Source organism: Staurois parvus, unplaced genomic scaffold (genome assembly GCF_062004578.1).
Source record: "Staurois parvus isolate SC_StPar_1 unplaced genomic scaffold, SC_StPar_1.0 ptg000087l, whole genome shotgun sequence".
Taxonomy (NCBI): Eukaryota; Metazoa; Chordata; class Amphibia; order Anura; family Ranidae; genus Staurois; species Staurois parvus.
Window position 1 is genome coordinate 1,331,012 of NW_028317883.1, and position 22,618 is coordinate 1,353,629.

Genomic DNA, 22,618 nt, shown 5'->3' on the forward strand with positions numbered 1-22,618 from the left:
GTGCTTAAATCATATAATTAGAATTATTATTTATTCATGTTTCTAGTTATGTTTCTGAATGTTAGTACAGAAATTACACAAATAAGTCTTGATTAGTGCTTCCATGTGTGACAAACATCCTCTCATTTTATTTAAAGAGCAATATCTGTCTAAAATTCTTGCTTGGATCTTTAAGACAGATTTTCCTGAGGCTGTTGGGCAATTCTTTTGCATCCCAGGAGTAAATTGAACAGCAAATACTTTACAGACTATGCAATGGATACAACAAAATTATTATTTTTAGAAATTTATTATTTATTTCAAAAAAGCATATATTTGGGATAGTAAAGGCAAACGTTGATGTTGTATGGTGTGTTATGTAAAATGTACTTAACAAACAGTAGGCAATAGAGCAGATAAAGTCATTACATTCATGGAGGACCGGGCTAGGGGGCATTTATTCCCCCAGACAGTACTTGTACGATATGTTAGGCTGCTAGCCCTGCATGGAGATACTTAGCTATTCAAAAGTGAATGGGAACAGGAGGTATAATTAGTAACAGCTGCTGTACATACATGCTAAAGGAAAGTCTTTGAGTACAGATTCTCTTTTTAGATCTAAGATTCTATGTGACTGAATGCAGAGAGCTGCAAAGTAACTATTACTGGAAGAAGTGAAAAGCTGTGCTGCAATAAACTTACTCATGAGGTCATGTACTTCCACCATGGCCACCAATTTTGCACTTGGCACTTTGCATGGTACACTTTCTTTAGCCTACAGGAATACATGTCTAGTCCATACTATGGCCACACTATGCATTTAGCCCTGGTTCACACTGAATACAACTTTGAAATTGTACTACTTCACTTAAAGCCGCGTGATTTCAAAGCCGCAGGTCAGTGCGATTTTAGGTGCGACTTTTCTGACATCTGTGCGAATTCATGCACAAATGTCTATGCAAGTTGCACCTGAAATCACAAACAATAGTGCAGGAACCTTTTTTTCAAATCAGTGCAACACCACAAAGTCGGAGTCACACTGATTTGAATGGTTCCAGTAGGGTGCTGCTTGTCATGTGATTTGGAACTGTCAAATCACATAATAAGTCACACAGGTGAAAATCAGGGCTAAAAGCCAAAGGTTCTCACCCCTCCCTTGATTACATTTTTGTGTAATTACAGCAGGTGGATGATTCCATTACAAGAGTCCAAACTACCTGGAATTCCAGTAACAGTTTCTTTTTAAAAAAATCAGTTTCGATCTAATATGCTGATAACTAGCTCATTAGGCACTGCCCTTGACTTTTCTACCTTATCTTTATCTACTCAGATTATGCTTGAATGGGGTGGAATGTCCTTTCACGCAATAACTGCATTAATAGCAATCAGATCGATTTTTTCACATGCATATATGGTCAAATCTAAAATTGGATTGTCCCGGCCTGAAAAGGGTTGGAAGTTCTAATCTTAGTTAATGGCTGCAGAAGATTTGTCATACTACTTAATTAGGTCTGAATAGTTACCTGCTCGACTTTTTTTCCTAATTTTTAAAAAACATTTTCTAAGTTTTTCTCTTTATCCCAATTGGCTTCTTATTTTTTTGCCATTACATGCTCTTCAGGTATCTATCGAACTCTGCTATTACATCATCCATATAAGGCTCAACTTTGTCTTTCAGCTCAGCTAGTTTAGATTGCAGCTCATCTCGGCTCTCTCCTGCTATAGTTTCCACTTTTTTCAAGAATACTGTCAGATGGTGTTTCATTCTTTTCAAATGTTTAGTCCCAGCGCTTAATAGCTCTTCTGCATGCTCATGTGCTTGATCTTCCAAATTGTTTGCAGTGTCTTCCAAAATAGGAAGGACCTTCTCGGTGAAAATGGGGAAGTTTTGACCGAATTCTTCAATTCTCTTCCAGACTTTGTCAAAATGGTCTTCAATCTCACTCTCTACTTCCTTAACATTGTCCACTGCAGCTTGCAACTTCTCTTTAATTTTATACCTAGAGTAAAAATATATGTTTGAGTGAATTTGTTTTCCAAAAACATTCATACTTCCATAAAAAAAGTCATATTTATTCTGCTGGTTGATTTTCTGACAACACGTGTTTAAATTCTCAGTCACTTGTAAATAACTTTTTGTACTGAAGACCACCATGGTGGTTTCACACAGAAAAACTATGTTTCAAAAAGTTTGAAGTTTACCTGTTTCCAGGCTCTGGATAATTAAGTATTTTCATATTTTTAACAAACTGTCAATGAAGTATATCCCACTACATGCAGGCAGCTGGATCCTGTAAAAAAACTTCACTGCAGGGATGCCTGGTCCTCTTCCTGTCTCGGGCCTTCCATTTTGCAAGGGGTTAATAGGTTTGGGTTTCTGGGCTGAATTCAATAAAAAAAAAGTTCCCATTGGAGACTCCACCTACCCTCACATGCATTGTGAAAAGTTATTTAATTGCTTTTGCTGCCTGTAACTTGACCTGTGAATGAGGGAGAATCTCACGAATCACAGGATTCTCTCCTCATTGGCAGTTCATATTACAGGCAGTGAAAGCAATGAAATAACTTTTCTCAATGGAGGAGAGGGCAGTGGTGTATTTAGGTTTTGTGCTGCCCTAGGCAACAAAAAAAATCAGACGCCGACCCCCCCCCCCGGCGGAGAGAGCCTGACACCGGCAAGAGAGAAAAAGACACTCACCTTCACAGCTCTGGACATCCCCAAGAACAACAATCGGGCTCTGCATACACCATCAAGCAGCCTCTCTCGGATCCAACGTGGTACCCATACCGCATATGTCCCTTCTTCCAGGGGGCAGTGCTGACCCCTAAAAAATGCTGCCCTAGGCAAATGCCTTGTTTGCTTTGTGGTAAATACGCCTCTGGGAGAGGGGAGGAGGGGGCCGGTCCCCATTAGGAACTTTTTCTACTGAATTCAGCCTGGAGACCCAAAAGTATAACCCCCAGTGTGTTGAAAGTTCAGAGACCGAAAGAGGACAGAACATTACTGCAGTATACATTTCTACAGGATCCAGCTACTGCATGACATGGAACATACCTCATTATGCCCCACCCCGCAAGCCAAAGTACTAGGTGTAATCCTAGACTCCAATCTGTCTTTCCAGCCCCAGATCCAATCGCTGACAAATTCATGCAGACTCCACCTCCGCAACATCTCCAAAAAACGTCTGTTCCTAACTCCAGAAACTACAAAGCAACTCATTCACTCCCTTATTATATCACGACTTGACTACTATAACTCCCTCCTCAGCGGCCTACCTCAACATAGGCTATCCCCGCTTCAGTCTATCCTGAATTCTGCGGCCAGACTCATCCACCTTACTAACCGCTCCGTATCGGCAACTCCCCTCTGCCAATCCCTCCACTGGCTTCCGATTGCCCAACACATGGAATTCAAATTACTAACACTGACGTACCTAGCTGTTCATAACACTTCCCCAAACTACATCACCGATCTGATATCCATCTACCACCCAAAACGCACTCTCCGCTCCTCACAAGACCTCTTACTCTCTAGTTCTCTGGTCTCCTCCTCCCATGCCCGTCTCCAGGACTTCTCCAGGGCTTCCCCTATCCTCTGGAACTCACTACCCTAATCCATCAGACTGTCACCTACCATCCTCACCTTTAGGCGCACCCTGAAAACCCATCTCTTCAGAGAAGCCTACCCCGCCCTCACCTAGTTGCCGATCTCCTCCACTCTTCCCACCACTCCATCCCCCACAGCTATTTATTCCTGTACCACTCACCCCTCCCTCCTAGATTGTAAGCTCCAAGGAGTAGGGCCCTCAAACCCCTCGTGTATTGTATTGTATTGTTACTGTGCTGTCTCGCGTACTGTCTCCCATTATAATGTACAGTGCTGAGCAAACTGTTGGCGCTATATAACTACTGTATAATAATAATAATATAATAATTATAATTTAGAACAAGTTAAGTCAATAAAGCTGCAGAGCTTACATATTTTAGCCAAATTGCAGCTCTAAAACAAGCCCTTAAGTGTTGGTTCACACCAGAACACAGTGTGAGTAAGGCACGTTCCTTGCATGTTTCCTGCACCACATTCAAAATGCACTATCTTTGTGATCTTCTGAAGGTGGAAATATGCTGATACCAGCACTCCAAACACAGATCACAAATGCAGTGCATTTTCTGGCACCAGATCACATGGTAACTGCAGTACTACGTGATTTGGTGTTGCACGTTTTTCAAAAGTTGAGCATGCACTACTTTTTGTTTATTCTGGTGCACTTGCAGCTCATTTAAATCAATTGGCTGCAAAATCACACTGCAGGGGAACACACAGGAGTTGCACAGGAATGTGGATTCTGGTGCGATTCTGGTGTATACCAGCCTTAGGTGGAGATTCTTGCTGAACCCTTCCCAGAGCACCGATTCTGTGTTTACACTACAGACTAGAAGACTGAAAGTTTGCTGCTGGGAGTAGTGAGGAGTTGGCTGCTAAAAATTAAAGTGCCTCTGCTGTAAAATTTGATGATGACTTATTCCACAGTTACTGCAGCTATAAAGGTTAGTAAGGGCTTGTATGTATGTACTACTTATTTAGAATAACAAGTGACCCCTGGATTGGTAGATCATCAAGGGGCATCACATCCCATAGCAAAGTAGAAAAAACCTCAATACAAAAGAAATATAAATATATGTTTTCGGATTTTAAAGGTGCCTCTAGTCAAATCACAGCATGACATAGAATATGTTACAATAATATTTGTTAATTTTATCATCCACAAAATACTAAAACATGAATTACATCACAAAGCAAAGGATGCATCCTCATTGGTGGTGTTCCAATCCATGCATAGTGGTATGAAGTCCTCTGTAAGCAACCTCTCTTATGTTGCTAGAATTAATCCCATATAGCCCCTTTGTCCTTTTATACATTACAGTTGTCTTTCAATGATATAATGAGAGTGGCTAAGTGGGGGGGGGGGGGTGAGGAAATATTTGAATGCCTATAGCTACAGTTGCACTTTAAGTCAACAACTAAATGTACAAAGAGAAAAATCCATCCCACCTTCATTATGTGATAGACATGTTCCCCATGACAGATTTTGCAGGGCACCAGAAGAAGAAAAATATAAGAACTGTCTTAAATATTATAAGCAATTGGTTCACTTTTGATGTCTCTCTCCTTATGTTTTCATTTTCATTCTTTACTTCCATATACATAGCCTGTGAAATGCCTGTGCAGAACTTTATGGTAACAAACAACTACCTCTTACCTTGTTTGGTGAGATTCCTTTAATCCCTGTCATATTTATTATTTTTTAGCAAAAAACTTTAGACACCACAATAACCAGCGTTAGTTTATTTTCTAAGATGATACCCAACTGATATTCTCAAACCACTGGCACACTTATTTCCAGTATCTAACCTCTGCATAATACATATATAGGATGCTTTCTTTTCCTTTCACCTGACTTACTCTATGTCATTGGAGGTGATGTGCTTTGAATTTATGCCTTGGTTCTCTTTTTTTCTCTTCGACAATTATCTTTTGTCAGTTTGTTACCCTTTAGATCAGGGGTATTGAATTAAAATTCCCCAATCCAGTCAGTAAAATTTTCTTCTTGCCGGGGTCTGAATCGGATGTTTGTGCTATGAGTCAGATCCTTCACATCACAGTCCCCCTGTCTTCTTAGGCTAGGTTCACAAGTCTGTGGCTGGAGGACATGTGTGAAATCGCATGTGTTTCTGGCTCACAGAGAAATGCTCTGCTTTTTGGCAGATGCTTGGGGGTGCCATTCATTCTTAATAGCACCCCCACACATCGGCATCACAGCACATTTTCGCATGCACCAAACCACGTAGTGTTGCAGCACTGTGCAGCTTGATGCCGTGCGATTTGAAAAAAAAAAAAGAGTTTAGACTTCTTTCCCTGTGTTTCTCATGGGTAGGGCAGTCCATTAAAATGAATGGGCTGCCCTACCTGCAACGTGTGCGTGCAAATGTGCATAAACAAATCTAAATCGAGCCTCATATCACAACCCTGCTCTTACATCATCCTCAGTCCCCCCTTCACATCATAGTCACTCCCTTCGCATCAAAATCCCCCTTCACACTACTTCTCTTTGCCTTCCTTTACATTACTGTCCTCAGTGCCCCCCATTACAGTCCTCAGCTCCCCCCATTACAGTTCTCAGTGACCCCATTAATGTCCTTAGCAACCCCATTAATGTCTTCACCCCCCATTACTGTCCTGAGCCCCCCATTACTGTCTTCAGTGACTTCATTAATGTTCTCAGCCCCTCATTGCTATCCTAAGCCTCGCCATTACTGTCCTGAGCCCCCCATTACAGTCCTGAACTCCCCCCTTAACTGTCCTGAGCCCCTCCATTACAGTTTTCAGGGATCCCATTAGAGTGGTGCTTATCCGCCCTTCGGCTATTGTGGCCATGTTGCTGTTTATGCGCCGGTGGGCCGCTATGTGCATGACGCCATTCCACCCTACATGGGTGTGGCTGCGCTACGTACTCTTGGCCCAGGCAACCCTAACCTGAGCGTGTGCGGTGCGGACTTCTACTGTGCATGCGCTGGCATCAGGCACCATATTTATACCCCTTATTATCAGTTGTTCAGTGCATTATCTATTGACAGCATATCTAATGACAAGGGAAATTTTCTCCCCAGGAACGGAGAGGCCTTTGCATACTAGGTCAAATTAATTTTTGTAGATCCCAGCTATACATACCTATATAATTGTTACCTTAAAGGTTTTTTGTGTTTTCTTATTTTTCCTTTTCTATAGTCTATCAAGTTATTTCATTATATTGGATTACGGCTGTTATTTATAGTAGTCCATTATTCACTCTCTAGTACACTTAGATAATGGTTTGTGCCTCCTAAGTCCTTCCCTCATACTTCTAGATCTTTCTCTCTGGCCAATATTAAAAGTTATAGATATTGACTTATCTATGATATTATCTCTCAGCGACCTAGTACTATAGCATATTAAATTGTTTTTTTTTTGTCATCGTGGTATATATATAATTATATATATATATATATATATATATATATATATATATACAGTTGTGTTCAAAATAATAGCAGTCAGACATCACTAACCTGATCAATCACTGTTTTTGGTAGAAACGATATTTCTACATGGCAAATAATTTACTATCAGGTGTAGTAGAGTAATAGAAATTCAACAGACCCAACAGTCATGACATGCATGCTGCTGATTCTGTGTAATTGAATCACTAATTGAAAGGGGCATGTTCAAAATAATAGCAGTGTGGAGTACTATTAGTGAGGTCATTCATTCTTTGAAAAACAGGTGGCAATTATTGCCCTTATTTAAGGAAGGAAGGCAGCAAATGTTGTACATGCTGGTTACAGTGCATTTCTCTCTGAAATTCTGAGGAAAATGGGTCGTTCCAGACATTGTTCAGAAGAACAGCGTACCTTGATTAAAAAGTTGATTGGAGAGGGGAAAACATATAAAGAAGTGCAGAAAATGATAGGCTGCTCAGCTAAAATGATCGCAAATGCTTTAAAATGGCAACCAAAACCTGAAAGACGTGGAAGAAAGCGAAAAACTACCATTCGAATGGATAGAAGAATAGCCAAAATGGCAAGGACTCAGCCAACAATCAGTTCCAGGAAGATCCAGGAAGATCAAAGAAGGTGTAAAGTTACCCGTGAGTACTGTTACAATTAGAAGACACCTATGTAAAGCCAAGCTATCTGCAAGAAGCCCCCGCAAAGTCCCACTGTTGAAAAAAATTACGTGCTGAAAAGGTTACAATTTGCCAAAAAAGCACATTGACTGGCCTAAAGAGAAATGGCGTAACATTTTGTGGACTGATGAAAGTAAGATTGTTCTTTTTGGGTCTAGTGGCCGGAGACAGTTTGTCAGACGACCCCCAAACACTGAATTCAAGCCACAGTACACTGTGAAGACAGTGAAGCATGGTGGTGCAAGCATCATGATATGGGGATGTTTCTCATACTACGGTGTTGGGCCTATTTATCGCATACCAGGGATCATGGATCAGTTTGATTACATCAGAATACTTGAAGAGGTCATGCTGCCTTATGCTGAAGAGGAAATGCCCTTGAAATGGGTGTTCCAACAAGACAACGACCCCAAACACACCAGTAAACGTGCAACATCTTGGTTCCAGACCAACAAGATTGACGTTATGGAGTGGCCAGCCCAATCCACGGATCTTAATCCAATAGAAAACTTGTGGGGTGACATCAAAAATGCAGTTTCTGAGGCAAAACCAAGAAATAGAGAAGAACTGTGGAATGTAGTCCAATCATCCTGGGCTGGAATACCTGTTCACAGGTGCCAGAAGTTGGTTGACTCCATGCAACACAGATGTACAGCAGTTCTCAGAAACAGTGCTTATACAACTAAATATTCATTAAGTGATTCAAAGGAAAGAAAAATCTTCAAACATTTTTCAGTTTATATAGTAAATGTTTGAGTTTGTAAAGAAGAATACAAACACTGCTATTTTTTTGAACAGTCTAATATTCACTTTTCTTCAATTTTTTTAGAGGAACAACACAAATTTGATATATTTTTCTTCGTGTTTTGATTTGGAATAGAATGTGTAGTGTTCCCAATGCATTTGTGTGTATGGAAATAAAAGCTATTAGAAGGATTTTGAGCTTTATTCACTTTTTTCAACACACTGCTATTTTTTTGAACACAACTATATATATATATATATATATATATATATATATAATTTGTATCTTGAGGTGGTGCCTTTGGTGTCATTTGGTAATTGCGGGGAACCCAGGTGTGAGTTCTCTGTGACCCATCCATCTGGGGTTTTAGTGTGGTCTCCTCACCTGGTGGCGTTGAATAAATAACAATTCAGGCAATTTTGTTTCCTGGTGGCTTCATATAGAACAATATATATCCCGGATGGTATGTAAATGGTTATATATACAATGTAAGGATTTCAATATTTGTATGGAAACTTGCTTGTTCATTCATTAATATACATTGTATCTTAGAAAGGTGACTTCGTCATCACTTCTCTTCAGCTTATCCCTGATTAAAGAACGAACAATGTTCTGAAATGCATTGGGTATCTTGCTGATTCTGCTGAAATTCACAGTGCTTCCCCATCGTCCAAGGAAGGATATGTATTTAGGTGTCTTACAGCAACATTTATAACCTGTATTATGTACTCAGCCACCGCATTGTGTTTTAAAACTCTCTTGTTTTTCTAAAATGTAATGTTTTAATATTTGGAATAATAAAACTCTATTTTTTTATATATATATGTTGAAGTTGCCTTAAAAGTCCCATATATTTCTTTTTGTGGACCATCTACCTAATCTATATAATATTCTAATAAATAATAATTGTCAGAAAGAATAACCAAGTCTATACATTTTATACTCAGCTGGCCTTAATTAGCTCATATACTAAAATTGCAGTATTACCGATCCAACATACAGTACTTTATGATTTTGTTTCCGGATATTATTCTCATAAACTATGTTTAGATAGGCAGTGTTAAAGTGGAAATTAGTTAATGGTTCTGACCCTTGCAATGTATTTGTGGTTTGGTGGAGTTGGTTGAATAAAATGTCTTTGTACAATGCTGATGGACAGTGGACATAAGTGTGTGGTGTTACAGCTCACTATTGATCTATATTGCTTCTCCTGGACCCCCCTCCTGCTCTGAGAAAAGTGTCTATGAGTAGGCAAAATAATACAGATTACTTTTTTGCATACAGTGGCCATCTGCACATGGCCCAATGTTTCTAAAACATATATTACACTTGGGTTTGGGGAGGGGTAAAAGTAAGTGGTTGAGCTGTATTTTTACCACTCTCCTTTAAGCTGCACAGGCAGCTGTAGGTGTAAACACATGCTTTGACTGCAAAAATGTTTTGTTGGTTGGCAGTAACCCCACTAAACATGACCTAGTCTAGTGACCTATTCCAATTGTTAACCTCACAGTTGCGGATCGGTATTCCCATTGAAAAAGCCCATTCAATTGTCAAAAAAAACAGGCATTCAAGAGGAGGCAATATCACTTACTCACTGCCTGTCAGGCCACCCACTTGCTGCTCTGTGAAAAGTGATCCAGTTTAGATTGCTTTTCACAACCCACGTGTAAATAAACTCTAAGAAATGGTATACAGTGAATACAACAAGTGCAAATAAAAAACATACAACACTAAATCTTACTCTTTTACAATCTCTGAATTCTCCAAATGTTTCCTTAAATCATTTGCAATTTCAGCTGCATCTGTCAGGATTTTGTAGATAGTGGGCTCTTCATTTCCATGTGCTTTATCTTGCTGTACAATGTAGTGTCCCTGCACTCCTGAAATGACCAAGGTAATACTGTTATAATTTCCCACACCTGTGATCAGAATGAAGAAAAAAACTAAGGAAAAAAAAACATTGGTAGTTGATAAAAGCTTCCCATCAGTCTGATATATTTAAAAAGTAATACAAAAAAATTATAGATGTTTAACAACAGCAATATTTTTGCTCCCATTTTCTTTTTCAGATTTTGTGGATCAACTCCTAAATGTTTCTTCAGAGTATGTTTTTGAATGAAAGCAACTATGGACAACAGAAAATAAGAAATATCTTTATGTGGTACCTATTAGGCCTGACACACACTGAGCATTTACTTAGCTCTTCAGAATATGTTTCTCCTGGCAGGAGAATCGCAGTGCAAAAAATGGGCCTAAAGCCGCATTCTGCAAAATGTTTAGGCTTGTTTGGGCACAGTTCATTCACTCCATTGGCCAGAATATTAATTTATTCTGGACATTGAAAACTGAGAGACATTCTTCCCATGAAGACGGAGATTGAGCTCTGCACTCACTTTTGCAGCAGTTGTTTTCTTATTCCGGGTGACCATCCTGCTTTTGTTCCTTTCAGTCAGTTGACCATGTCAACCACGCTTCACAGACAACATTTTCCCAGAAACTATATATTCCGGCATAACCTTTAATACTGTACCTCACAGCAAAGCAAATAAATTGGCAACTTCAGTCCCAGAGACACCAGCTAAGTGGCACCAACAATCTGCCCTCTGAACCTCAATAAGCTCTGACATGACTCCATATTACTAGCAGCGCATACAGGCAGTGAGGCTTCCCACCTGTTAGCTAGGTGTCTCATCACACAGTGGAAGCAAAAGAATGTTACATCACTTCCGCCTTCAATGCGAAACATCATCACTTTCACACCTGCAAATCAGGTAGTATTTCCATTTTTTGTCTAACCCTTGTATTTATCCGCTGAGCATAACCTTTACCATTGAAGAAGAATGCATAGGGTGGTGTCTAAAGAGAGGAGAGCATCTTTGCTGTGTAAATTACAGTCCATAAAATGTTTCATACTGGCAGTGTGGTGGCAGCAGTGTATTTATGTTCTGTGCTGCCCTAGGCCTCCTCCACCACCCGCCCGCCCAGCTGCCACCTGGCTGCCCACCCGCTTGCCACCTGCAGCCCACCCCCCCGGAAGAGAAGGAGAGATACTCACCCTTCCTGGAGTCCACTCTTCCTCCTAGCCCCAAAACCCTTAGAAACGACCTTTGTATGATCACCACACAGGAACTGGTGCAGGACAGCCAGTGTCCCTTATTCTGGGGGTTGGCCCCCCTGAAAAATTCCGCCCAAGGCAAACGCCTTGCTTGTCTCGCAGCAAATAGGCCCCTGTGTGGTGATGAATTTGCTGGACGATCCTCTTTAAGTTGGACCATGTGTGTAGCTGATCTTTCATTTGTGAAGCCTTAGTGTACCAGCAACATGAAATTGTGAGACTGGATTCCTCCATACTGGTGGAAGTTCAGTGGGTCATCTTAAAATATATATCCCGCCAAAATATTTCATTTAGTTTAATATACAGCTGGGAAGGGTCAGAAACCCTGATAGGTTTCTATGGCTATCTGGGGCTCTGTTACAGAGATTTTCCTTCACTTACTGTTCCAGTTACTATGTGTTCACCAGACAGGAAGAGAAGGAAAATCTGCAGAGACACATATAGCAATAACAAGTTGGCTGGGTTTCAAGCCTTTCCCTACTTTACTGAAAAAGCTATTTTCCCTCTGTGAGGATGCTTTTCCTCCCATTTACCTGTCTATCTTTATGACAGTAAGTGAGTGTAAATCTACAGTGTTTATAGCCAAACACCCGGGTATTAGCAACCCCTCCTCTAACTAAGCGTTGGTATGAAAAAGAGAAAAACTATTCAAATGCCCATTTTACTTACCTAAAGCCAAGGTCACATAGTGATTCTTCTTTTCTTCCTGGGGAGTACACATCACTGCCTGCATGATGTGGACACCTCCTATTCGTGAACACAACACATCCAATGGTTGGGACCTCTCTCACTGGCTCCAGAGGCAGGAGAACTCAAGGGGCAGAGAGGGGACCAGTGCCCAACAAATAACATGCAAGGAAAAATGTCTGGTCCCCAGGGCAGGATGTTAACTTGGCACATAGAGGAAACTATGCCTTGGATCAGGACTGAGGAGTACAGTCATTAAAGTAGTTGTAAAGGCTCAAGGTTTTTTACCTTCATGCATTCTATGCATGGAGGTAAACAAAATATCTCTGTGCAGCATCCTCTCTAGCCTCCTTATTACTCACCCAAGCCCCTCAAGCTAGCAAATGAGAAGAAAGGGGGGGCGGGGCCAAACCACAGCTCCGTGCGTGAATGGACACACAGAGCAGCTGTTAGGGAGTGTGCATGCCCGGGTGCCCCTATAGCACATTGCTTGCTGTGGGGGCACCCAACAGGAGGAAGGGGCCAGGGGTGCTGGTGGAGGCCCCAAGAAGAGAAGGATGTGGAGGCTCTGTACAAAACTACTGCACACAGCAGGTAAGTTCAACATGTTTGTTTTTTAAAGAAAAAAAAAATTAAGCCTTTAGAATCACTTTAATTGCATGGAATTGGGCTTAACAAAGTCCAAAATAGCAGTGAAAACTTGATAGGTTTTCTAATCTTGTTCCCTACTCTGATGAAAAACATTTTGCCTCGATATACACTTTAAAGGGTAAGTTTGTTACATGTTACATGTTACACCTGTTTTCTCTTTTTTAATGGAGAAAAAAATATATAATGACTCTTTTTCACCTTGCTAGAGGAGACTATTGTAAACAAAACAAATAGTGCAAAAAAAATTTAAAATATGCAAAATACATGTTCAAAAGGTGACAATGAATTAAAGTGTTTGTTCACCAATGCCAGAAGTCTGCCAAGCAAAATAGGTGAATTGAAAGCTTTGGTGCATCAAGAGAACTATGATTTAATTGGTATTGCTGAATCTTGGCTTCATTCTTCACATGACTGGCCATTAATATTCCTGGCTATGTTCTCTTTTGGAGAGACAGTGTAAATAGGAAAGGTGGTGGTGGTGTCTGTCTCTATGTGAGAAGTGATCTCAGAGCGAGTGTGAAAGAGGATCTAGTTGATGGAGAGTGTGATGAGGCTGAAGCATTATGGGTGGAACTGCACATGGGGGTGCGTAATACAAAGGTAATAATTGGCGTTTGTTATAGGCCTCCCAGTGTTAACGAGGAGAGGGAGACCCAGCTCCTTGTACAGATCGAAAGGCCTGTAAGGGCTGGGACAGTGATAATAATGGGGGATTTTAACTACCCAGAAATTGACTGGAGTAATGGCACTGCAGGAACAGTTAAAGGGCAAAAATGTATACACCTACTACAGGACAATATTATGGTACAGTTCATAAAGGCCCCAACAAGGAATGATGCTCTGTTGGACCTGGTAATCTCAATGCAGAACTTATTTCTAATGTTCATATAAAAGAACATCTGGGTACCAGTGACCATAACATGATTTCATTTATTGTTAGCTGTAAACAACAAGCACATATAGGAAAAATAAAAACACTCAACTTTAAGAGGGTTCATTTTCCAAGGCTGGGAGCTGCTGTCCAAGACATAGACTGGGTGGGAATATTGGCATAGATGGACACAACACAGAAATGGGAGTTCTTCAAAATGACTGTATGTGAACACACTGCAAAATATACAGCTATGTCCATATTTATAGGACCTGGTTAGATCTCCTATTCAACACCTTATGCTGCTGTCACTTCCTCACCAGCTGCCAAGACGATACAGTCCATATATTTTTGGACACAGGCACAATTTTAGATTGTTTCAGGTATTGACCAAAACATATTCAATTCAGGCTATAGTTATTTAATGGATATGGACTAAAAGTGCACACTCTCAGGTTTAATTTGAGGGTATGTGCATCCAAATTGGAGGAAGGGTTCAGGAATTACAGCTCTTAAGAGCAGCCACACCCCCTTTTTCAAGGGACCAATGGTCATTGGATAATTGAATCAAAAGTTTTTTCATGGCCAGGTATGGGCTACTCCTTTGTTATTTCTTCATCAATTAAGCCTGGAGTTGATTCTAAGTGTGGAATTTGCATTTGGAATCTATTGCTGTGAACCCACATCGTGCATTCAAAGGAGCTGTCCATGCAAGTGAAACAGGCCATTGTAAGGCTTCAAAAACAAAACAAATCAATCAGAGAGATAGCAGCAACATTAGGAGTGGCCAAATCAACAGTTTGGTACATTCTGAGGAAAGAAGAATGCACTGGTGAGCTCAGCAACATAAAAAGGCATGGACGTCCGCAGAAGGAAACAGTGGTGGATGATCGCAGAATCCTCTCTATGGTAAAGAAAACCCATTCACAACATCCAGACAAGTGAAGGACACTCTCCAGGGATGGGTGTATCATTTTCAAAGTCTACAATCAAGAGACGCAAATACAGAGGGTTCACCACAAGGAGCAAACCATTCATAAGCCTGAAGAATAGAAAAGCGAGATTAGACTTTGCCAAAAAATATCTAAAAAAGCCAGACCAGTTCTGGAAAAGCATTCTTTGGATAAATGAAACTAAGATGAATCTGTACCAAAATGACAAGAAGAAAAAAGTGTGGAGAAGGCTTGGAACAGCTCATGATCTACAGCACACAACGTCATCTGTAAAACATGGTGTGATGGCATGGGCATTCATGGCTCCCAGTGGCACTGGGTCATTGGTGTTTATTGATGATGTGACAGAAGACCAAAGCAGCACGATGAATTCTGCAGTGTTTAGAGAAATACTGTCAACCCAGAGTCAGCCAAATGCAGCAAAGTTGATTGGATGGTGCTTCACAGTACAGATGGGCAATGATCCAAAACACACTGCAAAAACTACCCAGGAGCTTTTGAAGGAAAAGAAGTGGAATATTCTGCAATGGCCAAGTCAATCACCTGATCTCAACCCAATTGAGCATGCATTTCACTTGCTGAAGGCAAAACTAAAGGCAGAAAGACCCACAAACAAAGAAAAACTGAAGACAGCTGCAGTTAGAGCGTGACAAAGCATCAGAAAGGAGGAAACCCAGTCTTTGGTAATGTCCATGGGTGCCAGACTTTGGGCAGTCATTGCCAGTAAAGGATTCTCAACAAAATATTAAAATGTATATTGTATTTATGGTTATATTAATTTGTCCAATTACTTTTGAGCCCCTGAAAATGGAGGGACAGTGTATAAAAATGGTTGCAGTTCCTAACATTTGTACTTGATATTTATATACAACACCTTGAATAAATGCTGAAAGTCTACACTTCAAATTAATTAGGATTGTTTCATTTTAATTCATTCTGGTGGCATACAGAGCCAAAAGTATGAAAATTGTGCCTGTGTCCAAATATACTGTATATGGGTCTACAGTGCATCCAGAAAGTACTCAAAGTGTTTAACTTTTGCCACATTTTGTTATGTTACAGCCTTATTCCAAAATAGATTAAATTACTTTTTTCCCTCAACATTCTACAAACAATACCCCATAATGACAATGTGAAAGAAATTTGTTTGAAATATTAGCAATTTAAAAAAAAAACAAAAAAAACACATGTACATACAGTAAATATTCACAGCCTTTGCCATGACACTCAAAATTGAGCTCTGGTGCATCATGTTTCCACTGATCATCCTTGAGATGTCCACAACTTGATTGGAGTCTACCTGTGGGAAATTCAGTTGATTGGCTATGATTAGGAAAGGCATAATCCTGTCTATATAAGTTCCCACAGTTACCATCGCATGTCAGAGCACAAACCAAGCCATGAAGTCCAAGGAATTGTCCATAGACCTCCGAGACAGGATTGTATCAAGGCACAGATTTGGGGAAGGGTACAGAAAAATTTCTGCAGCATTGAAGGTCCCAATGAGCACAGTGACCTCCAGCATCCATAAATGGACGAAGTTTGGAACCATCAGGAATCTTCCTAGAGTGGGCTGCCTGGCCAAAATGAGCGATTGATGGAGAAGGGCCTTAGCCAGGGAGGTAACCAAGCACCCGATGCTCACTCTGAAAGAGCTACAGCATTTCTCTGTGGAGAGAGGAGAACTTTCCAATCACCTCTGCAGCACTTCACCAGTCAGGCCTGTATGGTAGAGTGGCCAGACGGAAGCCAGTAAAAGGCAAATGGCAGCCCGCCTGGAGTTTGCCAAAAGGTACCTGAGGAACTCTCAGACCATGAAACCAAAGGCTTTGAATACTTAAGTACACGTGTTTTTGTTTTTTATTTTTAATAAATTGCAATGATTTCAAAACAAACTTCTTTCACATTGTTATTATGGGGTATTGTTTGTAGAATGTTGAGGAAAAAATTAATTTAATCCATTTTGGAATAAGGCTGTAACATAACAAAATGTGGCAAAAGTTAAGCGCTGTGAATACTTTCTAGATGCCCTGTAACTGTATTCCCATGGGCAGCAAATTTAAAAAGCTAAAAATAAAACCTATGCTTATGGCCAAAATCAAAAAAGCAATAAATAATAGCTAAATATATATAATAAAATATAAACATATAAAATATAAAAAAATATAAAATAAATATAAAATATAAAAAATATAAAATATAAAAATGAAGGAACAGTATCATTTGCTTAAACATTACAAAGAATATAACAAAATATGTAAAAAAGAAATCAAGGCCACAAAAATTGAGAACAAATGACAAATTGCAAAAGATAGCAGGATAAATCCCCCAAAAATCTTCAAATATATTAATAGTAAAAAGGTCTGGTCCAAGCATGTAGGCCCTTTACAAAATAATCTAGAGTGGGTGACTGGGGACAAAGAGAAGGCAAATTTATTTAATACCTTTTTAAGCTCTGTGTATATAAAGGAGCGTGGGGGAGCTCTTGTCCATAATGGGCATGGTATTGACACAGCTCCAGATGATCCACATTGGCTCACAATTGATATGATCCATGAATATTTAGACAGAAAACAGCTGAATAAAGCACCTGGACCAGATGGCATACACCCACGGGTCCTTAAAGAATTGAACTCTGTCCTTTCAAAGCCATTGTTTCTAATTTTAAGGGATTCTTTAAAGACTGGCATAGTACCACTGGATTGGCATAAGGCCAATGTGGTGCCTATATTTAAAAAGGGGTCAAAATCTTTAGCAAGTAATTAATACGTGTTAGTTTAACTTCTATGGTTGGGAAGATACTGGAGAGTTTAATAAAAGACCACATTCTTGCTGGAAAAAATATTTTAAGCAACAGACAGCATGGATTCATGAAAGACAGAAGTTGTCAAACAAATCTGATTTCTTTTTATGAGGAGGTGAGCAAAACCTTGGACAAAGGGGTGGCGGTGGATGTGGTATACTTGGATTTTTAAAAAGCATTTGACACAGTTCCCCACACACGGCTAATGTGTAAGGTAAAGTCTATGGGCTTGGAATAATCCGTATGTAAATGGATAGAAAATTAGATAGAGGTTTGTCTTTTTTTGGCCAGACTAACCTTGGCCAGACTAACTATGTACATAGATAAAATAAAGTAAAAATAGCTATATCAGGGTTTTATCTAGGTCAGGATTAGGGTCAGATTCAAGTTAGGATCAAAAGTCAGTGTCAATGTGTTTTAGGTAGGATAAAAAAGAAAAACGTGCACTGTTGTTTTTGAAACCTGCTACAGATATAAACGAGAATTACCATAAACATATGTGGTATTGCTGCGATCGCCAGGAACAGAAGGATTTGTTTCAGGTTATTCTTTGGTAGTAGGTCATAGTAATGGCAAAAACTTATAGCTACATTTTTTTAAAAAAGTGGTCTTTGTACTATTTGGGGACAGTATGGATAATATAACAAACCAGTAGACAACCATTACCATTTACAAGCAAATGAAGGCCCAATTTGTCCTGAAAAATAACAAGGTATTATTCATTTGGATACACAAAGTAGTTGCAAAGATATACACAGTTTTACTAACCCATGCCAAAGTTGTAAAACTGCTTGCAAGCATTAATATTTGTTTTACCTTCATTATGAAGGGATTAAGAAAAGTAAGCAAACTCTTGGCTTCTGACTATGGTACTTCTGCCTCTGTTGTACTAACAGCAGTGAAAGGGTTACACAAATTAAGAAAAGCTAACTGTTGTGCTTCTTAGTTTTGCTCTTACGTTTGCTAACAGGAGGTTCAGCAGACCGCTGTACTTATGTATGGCTATCTAGTGGACATGGTCACCTAGTCAATAGCATGATCTCAAGAGTTACGTCTTTTCCTGTAATCCCCATTTCCTTTATTACTTGATTATTGAACTGGACAGGGCTACTGACATAAATGTGACACGTCATATTGTTTTTCATCATATTGTGCTATTGATAGTTGTTTTATGAACAATTCCTGCTGTCATTTCTAAAGCTGATCCCTCGTATTATTTTTAGATTTTATTTTATTGCCTTTCTGTCTTGGCTTTGTGCCCTGACCATTCAATAAAAAAAAAATTGAAAACAAAAAAGCAAACTGTTGTAAGTACCCCCTGCTGTGTTATATTGCATGGTTTGTTCCAAATGTAACTTTTGCTGGACATCTTGGTCTGTTTTTATGGAAGTGGAGCAATAATAATTCTGCTGGCAGGATTATCAGGTAATAAAACTTCTACAGGGTGACTCCGAAAAACGAAAGGTGCTATAATAAGGCCACTGATAGCCAACATCATATAAAGTATGTACTTTTTTTACTATTTTGCTCACAGTTTTACTTAACCCCTTCACGCCTAAGGGTAAAACAAATCTAAATGCCTAAGCACAATTCTGCAACGTTGACGTGTTAGTAAAACCGTACATATCGTCACAACTACTTTGTACATCCAGGTGGATTATACCTTGTTTTTTTCAGGACAAATTGGGCTTTCATTTGGTGGTAAATGGTCATGGATAGCTCCTAATTTTTTTTTATTATTAAAGGAAAACTGGGCCAAAATAGTAAAAAAAATCATTTTTTTAAATTTAACTGTGTGTTTCTTGTTACGACCATAACCTACCACCAAAGAACAACTCAAAATACATTCTCCAGTTCTTGACGATCGCAGCGATACCATATATGTGTATGTTATTTGTTGTTTGTACCCGTAGTACAGTCCAGAAACAACAGTGCGCATTTTGTTTTTGTCTTTTTTTTTTATATAAAACACACTGTCACTGACATTGACATTAACACTAACTGACACCAATTTTTTTTTTAAATCCTGACCTTTGACCCTGACCTTTGCCCTTGACCCTGACCTTTGACCCTGACCTTTGACCCTGACCTTGACCCAAACACTAACCCTGGTACTGAACTAGATCAAACCTTGATCTAGGTATTTTTCTTTATTTTTTAATATTTATATATCTTTTTTTTTTTTTTTACAAACTTTTTTTTCTCTCTCTGTGTCAGGAGTTCGAGAGATACAATGTATCTCTCTTCTCCATTCATAGAGAGAGAGAAAACAAGGGGGCCGGGCTGCACAGTGATTGATCACTGTGATAGCCAATCAGAGGCTATCACAGCAATCACGTGACCCGGAATCGGGAGTCCCGGGTCCCGATCGTTAGAACGGGACCCGGGGCTCTCAGTGACACCGCGGTCTTGGTGCTGGGAGCGCGCCGAGCGGCGCGCTCCCAGCACAAAGACAGGTACGCAAATATGCGGCCCCACGGAAAAAAGCCCAGGTCCGTGAGGCCGCATATTTGTGTTACGTCGGCGTCAAGGGGTTAAAGTGGTTGTAAAGGCATAAAGGTAAAAAACAACCTTCTGTGTGCTGCTCCCCCCACAGCACCCCTAATACTCACCTGAGCCCCTTTCTTTTCAGCACTGTGCACTAGAGCCTTGGCTGTCCCAGGACCCCCTCTCCTCATTGGCTGAAACAGCAGCGGGAGTCATTGGCCAATGAGAGCGCAGGGGGTGGGGCTAAGTCTCTGCTCTATGTGTCTCATGGAGTCAGGCTCAAGAGCTAGCATGCACCAGTGCCCCCATAGCAAGTGGCTTGCTATTGGGGGCACTGGTCAAGGGGGATAAACCAGAGGTGCCGGCAGGGGACCTGAAAGAAGGATTGGGGCTGCTCTGTGCAAAACTACTGCACACAGCAGGTAAGTATGATATGTTTGTTAATTTTGTTTAAAGCTGAATCTTTAATACCACTTTAAAATAGATGTGAACATACAGTGTTCTTTCTAATACCATCATATCAATGCAGGCACCATAATTGCTTTTTCTTAGTTTCATGTGACCATGCATCCCTTCTTCCTCATAGTGGGGGGCAGGGTTACAGGACACTGTGCAGTCACAATGTGCCTGTATTCCGTAGTGTTTTCAGCCTGAAGTAAAATGCAGGCCGTGCTTGAGCAATAGGTGTGTTCAAGAGGCGGGATGTGATTAGGAGGGAGTGTGTGCCAGGGGCGGGCTGTGATTGGATGGAGGGTGTGGTGTCTGAACAAACTACCGAATACAGGCATGCTGTGTGTCGGCACAGTGTCCTGTACCTCTCAATGGCCAAACAAAGGATGAAAACTGACCACACAAGTACAGATCAACTTGTATCTAAAGCCCAAGTGGTTTTATCCATTTCATTCCCTACTCTGTCCAAAGCTGACAATTGTTTAAAATGGAATTATACTCACCACTGCTTCAGCAATGCAATATCAGCGGCATTTTCTGGGTTCAGTATCTTCAGCCATCAGGCTGAGATAATGTAGCACATGCACACAGAAGTGAATTCATCCTGGCACCTATGCCATAATTTTACACTTAGCTGCATGTGTGATAAAAACGGTAAGAATCCTTTATTGCAGAAAAAAATGTATTATGTCCCTTCTGCAATAAAAAAAACAAAATTCCTGCTCACATTTTTTATTTCTTAAAATTCATTGTTGAATAAACAATGGATATACAAGCATGTATTGTAACATATGGTTGACGTTTAGTAGAGTAAAAAAAAAATTAAATACAAAAAAAAATTGGCAGGAAAATAATATTCACAAGAATAGTTCCCATCTTATATAATCTGTCAAGAAGTGGAATAAAGCAAAAATATCAAGATAGTTGTCAGACGGAGCCTTCTAAAATGGTACCCACAATTTTATAAAGAAATACCGAAGTGTGTCATTGTACCTGTTATGAAGAGCAGAGCTGAATATAGAATCAAAATCCTCATATTTGCCCAGAAATGTAAAATGCTGATCTGAAACAGAAATGATATTGCTTTGGTAAAGTGAGACATTTGGCAGCTTTTATTCTGATATTCATATTCTGATTTGTCCAGGCTTTATTAGGCTTCATGTAATTTTACCAGAACTCCTATTTATACTACACTCTGAACTAAAGGCTTACCAGCCCAGGTACAAGTTTAATTTTAAATATGTAAATAAAGAGAAAGACACTTGTTGCTCTAGGCCAGGGGTCTCCAAACTGCGGCCCGAGGGCCGGATGTGGCCCTTTGTTAGCCTTTATCCAGCCCTTTGGGCACTATTCCTCGCAATGATATGAGGTACTATTCCTCCCACTGACACCAACAAAGGGACACTATTTCCTACACTGACACAAATGATGGGACATTATTCCTCCCATTAACACCAATGATTGGTATTAATGGGAGGAATAGTACCCCATGTTTATTTTCACTGATGCTGGGCCCAGGGCATTCTCTACCCCCACTGGTCACAATCTGGCCCGCCTAAAGTTTGAAGGACAGTAAACCAGCCCTTTGGTTGAAAAGTTTGGAGAACCCTGCTCTAGGCTATAGGACCTGTAAAAAATTAGCTTCCATATCCTTATTAGAAAATACTGCATTGGACTTACAGCTATAAATTAATGGTGTAGATGTCAGAAAGAAAAAAAAATATTTCTCAAGACTAAACAAAAGCAAAACACCATTGAAGATTAATTCATGGTAATCACGTCCACAATAAATACCATCTATAGCCTAACTAGACTAATAAAAACTATTAGAAATACAAAGCACCACCCAAGCCTAAAACTAGAAATATTGGATTTTTTGTACACAGCATTGTAATCAATAACGTTCCAGTATCTTATAGGGAGCCTGGATATAGCACAGGTATATTTTAAATTCAAAGTCATAAAATGTCATCATATTAAACATTCCATTTAACCTGATTTATTCATATAGTTGAGTTCATATTAAGAAGGTTAATTTTCATCTTAACCATAGGAAAACGCAAACACACACAGCTAATATTTACTTACCAATCTGTACCAATTCAGATGTTTTTCTGAAAAAGATATCTTACTTACCTGAAATATAAATACAC

The 22,618-nt window shown here is 39.8% G+C and overlaps 1 protein-coding gene across 1 annotated transcript; it reads right to left on the bottom strand.

The window, feature by feature from the left end:
• Positions 1-270: 270 nt before the first annotated feature.
• On the bottom strand, positions 271-22,566 carry LOC149468394 (uncharacterized). Its single transcript, XM_089670150.1, has 4 exons — positions 22,554-22,566; positions 21,459-21,528; positions 10,190-10,328; positions 271-1,979 (listed from the first exon to the last, which is right to left on the bottom strand). The coding sequence occupies exons 2-4, from the start codon at positions 21,499-21,501 to the stop codon at positions 1,586-1,588; spliced, it is 576 nt and encodes a 191-aa protein (XP_089526276.1). The 5' UTR covers positions 21,502-21,528; positions 22,554-22,566; the 3' UTR covers positions 271-1,585.
• Between the last annotated feature and the right edge of the window lie 52 nt (positions 22,567-22,618).